Below are 6,502 nucleotides of genomic sequence, written 5' to 3' on the forward strand. Positions count from 1 at the left end.
TCCATTTGTTACAAAACCGACTAAATCCCTTCATGTAAGCATTCCAACACAAGCAAGACCGACCACAAGTCCACACAAAATATATAAATTTGCAGACAACAACATTATGTACTGTTAAATTCCTCTGTAAGGAGTTGTTCCCAAATTCCTCTTATCATACCTAAGTTTTATGTTTCTGATCTGTTACAAAAGTATCCGGAAGAGAATCAAGTATAGTTCATTTGGTTGTAAACTATGTTGTCCCGGTAGGATCAAGAACAAGAAATATGTAATAAATTTCGTATATAGAATGAATATAATCGTTATTACACACTTGTGAATTTTGTCTACACATATCCTATATATACTAGTTGAATGGTTACGAGTGAATCATTGTGTCTATTCGGTGGTGTTGCTTGGTGGTAACCGCCACCTTTTCCTACATTTTTCTACGGTTGTGTCTATTGACCAACCATTGCAACTATTCAAGTTTGATCTAATTACATAACACAACCTTCTAATTATATACTAATATAATTATGCCTATAAGTCTTCATTTTAACTATGTCAATGGTTAATTTAGACATTCTCCCCCTTAACCATTGACGTAGTTAATATTCGATCTTGTGAGCAATATCTTCATTTGTACTTTGAATTTCCTTTCAACTTATTCTTGATCTTTTGAACCATCTTTGAAGTGATAGTGCTCCAAAAGTGTGTCTTGACTTTAGGCTTTCTTCCTTCAAACATGTCATTGCTTTTGACTTGTTGATCTTCCATACTTAGTTCCTCATAGTCCTCTTTAGTCTCTTGCTCTTGATCATGTCTTCCTTCATAGTCTTCTAGTAGAATTTTTCCCCACTTTAAGTCTTCGTCACCATAGAAATTTTCAAATGGATTGCTTTGATTTGTTGGCGCATCCTTGCCAAGTTTTTCTCGAGTCTTGTTAAAGCTTGTAGATGCCATTAATAATTGTGGTTCTACGTCTTCTTCCACAAGGTTTGATACTTCTTCTCTTTGTCGCCTTTGAGGTCTTCGTCGACAATCTGATGCATAATGTCCAAGTTTGTTGCAATTGTAGCATCTTACATTATTTATGTTCCTTGTAAATCCTTCTTGATCTTGAGGGGTTTTCTTTTCTTCATCGTAGCTCTTGAATGTATCTTTCGAATAATTATCGGTTCTTCCATGTTGTCTTGAATTGTCATAACCTCGGTTATTTGGTGGAACATATCTTCCTCTTCTTTTTTTTATCATAGCTATGTCTTTGACCATTGTTGTCATGTCTTGTAAATAATAGTTTATCTTGATGATCAAAGATCTTTCCTTGCTTAATCTTTATCCTTTCTTCAAAGGTCTTTAATCTTCCAATGGCTTCGTCCAAAGTTAATTTATCTAGATCCGAGTATTGCTCAATTGACGCCACAATTTGAATGAACCTCTCTGGTACAGAATTTAACAGGTGCCGCACACGAGTTGCATCATCAAGGGTTGATCCAAGACTTGTCATTTGTGATGTGAGACTTGTCATTTTCGCGGTAAATGAATCAATGGTTTCATCTTCCTCCATTTGTAACATCTCAAATTCGGATTTGAGAGTTTGTAGTTTCGCCTTTTGTACTCGATCTACTCCAACATTTCGAGTCTTTAATGTATCCCAAACTTCTTTTGCATTTGTGCAACTTGCTACTTGCAATATCATATCTTTGGGTAATCCTTGAAATAGATACCCAATCGCGGTCTTGTCTCGCTTTTCATCAGCCGTACTTCTATCGGACTCGACCATTTTCCGTAGACCATTTGCTTGTAAAATGATCTTCATTCTTATCAACCATATTGTATAGTTTGTTGTCGTCAACAAGGGGCATTGGAAATAGTGTGTCGATCCAATTCCCATATCGTTATTCGAACTCTCCCCATCTTCTTTTCCCATAATTGTTCTTAAAAGTTTCTAAATTAAACAATCTTAATTTTATAAAATATATCCTTTTGTTGAATCTTTGATAAAACAATAAAACACCAACAAAATGATGCTTTTTTTTGTTTGTATCCCTTTTCGAAATCCACGGACTTAACACTAAGGGGGTATTTGGTATGATGGAATGGAAATGGGAGAAAGGGAATGAGAAAGACTTCTCATGTTTGTTTGCGACAAAGAAAAGGAATGAAAAATGAGAAAGAGGAATCAATTTCATTCTCTCCATTCACTACAAATTGTAGAGAATGGGTGAGAATGGGGAAAAAAAAATTTCTTTTTTGAAGATGTTATATGTAATAAATGTATTATTATTTAAAATTGTTTTTTTATATATATTCATTCTCTGTGGGTACCAAACAACGGAGTTCATTCTTTTTCCAAATATTCATTCTCTTTCTCACTATTTCCATTATCTGTTATATTTACATTCTCTATGATTATCTCCTACCAAACACCCCCTAAAGTATTTTTTCTTCAAATTATACCAACTTACTCTTAATTAAAAAAAAATAATAATAACTTTATTGACTTTTAGAACCTGGAGGCCTTTTAATTGACCGATGTGTCCCTCTGATGGCCTTTCCTTTTCTTGTAGATTTTTCAATATCCCAAATAGGATATGCTTCTTTTCTCCTTCAATGACCAATGGTTCCTCCTTTTTTTTTCTTTAAAAATAATTCTTCCTCTTAACTGAATCGATTCTCTTCTAAATCGATTTTCTTCTTCTGGATTAAGTTTATCTTCTATTTTTCTTTCTAGTAATCTGATTGAAACAAAATTTTCAAAAAATCTGATCGAAAAATTCGATGGTATGTTGTTCGAAGACGGCGAACAAATACGGTTTTTTTTTTTTTTTGCTTTCTGATTGAAACGGTTACATTTCAATGTTTGTAACTGATCGAAAAAACGGTTTCGATATTTCGGTTGTTCGGCAACGGCGAACAAAATAAACTGATTTCTTCTGTTGTTTGATTACGGCAAACAACTTTCTGGATATGTTATAAACGACGATTGAAACGGCAATCATAGTCGTTGCATACGGCGATTGAGAACGGAAATCGAAGTGACTGGAACGGTAGTCAAATAAAACGGCAGTTGAGTAAGAAACGCTACTCAATTGTAAAGGTATGTAATCTGATTTCTGATTTCGTCAAAACGAAAAAACTGGTGATTTGGGGTTGATTCCAAATCACAAAAAACTGTGCTCTGATGCCACTGTTGTCCCAGTAGGATCAAGAACAAGAAATATGTAATAAACTTCGTATATAGAATGAATATAATCGTTATTACACACTTGTGAATTTTGTCTACACATATCCTATATATACTGGTTGAATGGTTACGAGTGAACCATTGTGTCTATTCGGTGGTGTTGCTTGGTGGTACCGCCACCTTTTCCTATATTTTTCTACGGTTGTGTCTATTGATCAACCATTATAACTATTCAAGTTTGATCTAATTACATAACACAACCTTCTAATTATATACTAATATAATTATGCCTATAAGTCTTCGTTTTAATTATGTCAATGGTTAATTTCGACAAACTAAACCCACGTTCCATTAGGACGATGACAATGGATGTGGGATGGAGCATGGGTTACTCCCAACCTGATACAAACCATGTAACCAATGATCCAACCCATGAGACCCGGTCTACTATTGGTCTAGGACCCGACCCAGTTAATGACTTGCTCAACAAAACAACCGCCTAAAGGATTGGAGCTCTTCAAAGACTGTTATTTAGTTTCGCATGGTTAATTGCATACCTGTAGCTTGAAAGTGGTTTCATCCACTAACTGCAGTTCATTTTTTCTAGTATAAGTTAGGATCCTATTTCTCTTATAGTTCTGCATTATCTATTACTATATAAGTTTTACTTTGCATTTTAAGAAAAAATGAAGAAAACATTTAGCAAAAGTCTATTTTGACTCTCTGTCTGTTTTGTTTTTTTTTGGACTATAGCCTAATCTAAAGGCTCTATCACAACCCATGTGGAAACACCTCCATGCCCAACCCATGTCGATGGAGGTGGTGTTCCCACATGGGTTGAGTACAACCCACTTTCCAACCCACATACGTTATTATGGAAAGTTACGGTTTTTTTATATGCACTTAAGCTTTTAGAGTTTATTTAGCATTTTTCATATATGTATGATCAGTCATTTGCCGATTTAGATAAAGCATTGAATTTCTATGTAGATAAACATGAATCTCAACATGTATAATACATCTCATAACTTACTGAAATACATTTGTATCGTTTTTAAAATGAAAAGTACTGCGCGCAAACACATTACAATGCATGGAATCTATAATGGCCGAAACTCAATGGTTTGAAGAATAACTTTTTTTAAAAGTACCCGACTGACAAATCTTTATCTGAATACGCGAGTCATAATCAGGTCTTACACTAGTGATACCAGTCGTTTCATCGTATGGTGTATAATCTGAGATTAACTCCCTGATATGTATTTTCTAGTCTTAAATATATAAACACGAAATACCTAGCTAGTTACTACTACATACTTGCGGGCAGTGTACCCGTTCGTATGCAATATAGTGACTCGGTAAGTACGAGGTCAAACACAAGGACTTTGTAAGCAGTTGTTAAATAAAGTGATTTAGAAAACAAGGGGGTTTTGTAGCCGAGTTGCTACGCTGCAAGAGTTAGTTGAAAAAGTCAATAATCCCTCACGATTAATCGAAAGAAGAATTTTGTTGTTGAATTTCAAACAATAATTTAAAAGGACACCCACTTGGATTAGCTCACATGCCAATCATCGGGTCTAAACATTACTTGCATTTGTTGAACGACTCAATAGATAGACAAGACGAACTTCCGTTATACTTGACACTTTAATTACTCTAAATATAGTTATCGCTTCCGCGTTTAATTTCTATCCAAAAAAATTAAGCATTAAGATCCTGAGTTGATTTTCACGATTTAACCTATGAAAGCTTTCTTCCGAACTGCTTATTCACCTAATCAGATTCCTCTATCATAAGTGTTTACACATTCAAAATGAATTTAACTGTTTAAAAATCTTTATTGTTAGTTTCTTCCGAACTCCAACGAATTTAGGTTAATTATAGGCCGATCAACCTTTTCATAAATCAATTAACAATGACATAGATTTCTTCCGAACTTCTAATTACAATTATCAATCAATAAATATAAAAGATAAAAACAATATTTAAACTCAAATAAATATGGATTTTTGATTAAACATAAAAATCTTGTTCAACAATTGTAAGTAACATTCAAAACGACCCCATGACATGTTTACTATCCAAGCGGGTGTTGAAGGATTTAGCTACTCATAATGAAAAGATAAAAACAAACAATAATATATGAAAACATATTGTACCGAATGTTGAAATCGCTTGAGAATGATAAACAATAGCTAAATAAATCTCCAATCGTGATAGCTAGCAATCTTCAAAGAATGTTTGTAGATGAAAAACCCATGAATAGATGTTAAAAATAGGCTGGAGAGACAAAGGTAGGGTTTTGGAATGATAAAACAAGCTATTTATATGTTTCCTAAATTTGTTGTGCAGAATCGACCTTAGCTGCGGGGTAGCTTATTAACTACGGCACAACTACCCTTGACTGCTGTTGACTTTTTGACTTTCATTGACTTCGCATAGATTAGTATTAGAGGAGCTGTTGCGCAGCTTACCAAGCTGTTGCGCAGCTAAACCTTTTTGTTTCATAGCTGTGGCGCAACTTACTAACGGCTGCTCAGCTCTTCTTGATTTCCAGATTTGACTTTTGTTGACTTTTTCCAAACTTCATCCAAACGATCCGGCAATCATCCGTAAGCACTTATTTCACTTCAAGAATGTCGTTTACTTCAGAAATACACTCAAGTACCTGTTATTGACCTGAAACACTAACAAATACCATAAACGCACAAATTGTATACAAAAATGACTCATTAAACATGCTAAATCAACCATATTAAGTGTGGGAAATGGGTATAAAATACGTCACATCACTCCCTGATGTGCGAAATCTAGCTTTAAATTTATAAACACGATTTACCGAAAATACTGATTACTACACACTCACAGGCAGTGTACCTGATCGCATGCAGTATAGTGAAAAACTGATAAGCCGAGATCGTTCGCAAGGACTTAAACAAGCATTTGTAACAACGTTTAATGATTCAAGTAAAATGGGGGTTTTGTGGCCGAATTGCCACGATGCAAGTAGTTAGTTGAAAATTAGTAATCCCAAAGGATTAATCGAAAAAGAGTTTGTAGTTTAAGACAAGAATTTAAAAGTCACCCATCTTGATTTCGCTCAACAGAATGTTAGGATTGCACATTTGATGAAGTTCAAATTCAATTTAGTGATTTAATGACCGAGACTCAAATTAATCGTTAACCCCGTACCCGTCAAGCTAACTACTTATTTGACTCTCTTGTATAAACTAGTTTCATTATTAAGACCGGTACCCCGAGACGCCTTTTTATAACTTCCCTAGTTAAACAATGGTTTTGATCATTTCAGATAACAGTTTTGCCCATCGATTG

At 34.4% G+C, this 6,502-nt stretch overlaps 1 protein-coding gene across 1 annotated transcript; it reads right to left on the minus strand.

Annotated features, from left to right (window-relative positions):
* Positions 1–1,195: 1,195 nt before the first annotated feature.
* Positions 1,196–1,912, minus strand: LOC122604415. Its single transcript, XM_043777310.1, has one exon. It carries the CDS (start codon positions 1,910–1,912, stop codon positions 1,196–1,198), a length of 717 nt encoding a protein of 238 aa, XP_043633245.1.
* Between the last annotated feature and the right edge of the window lie 4,590 nt (positions 1,913–6,502).

The sequence above is a fragment of the Erigeron canadensis genome, chromosome 6 (genome assembly GCF_010389155.1).
Source record: "Erigeron canadensis isolate Cc75 chromosome 6, C_canadensis_v1, whole genome shotgun sequence".
NCBI lineage: Eukaryota > Viridiplantae > Streptophyta > Magnoliopsida > Asterales > Asteraceae > Erigeron > Erigeron canadensis.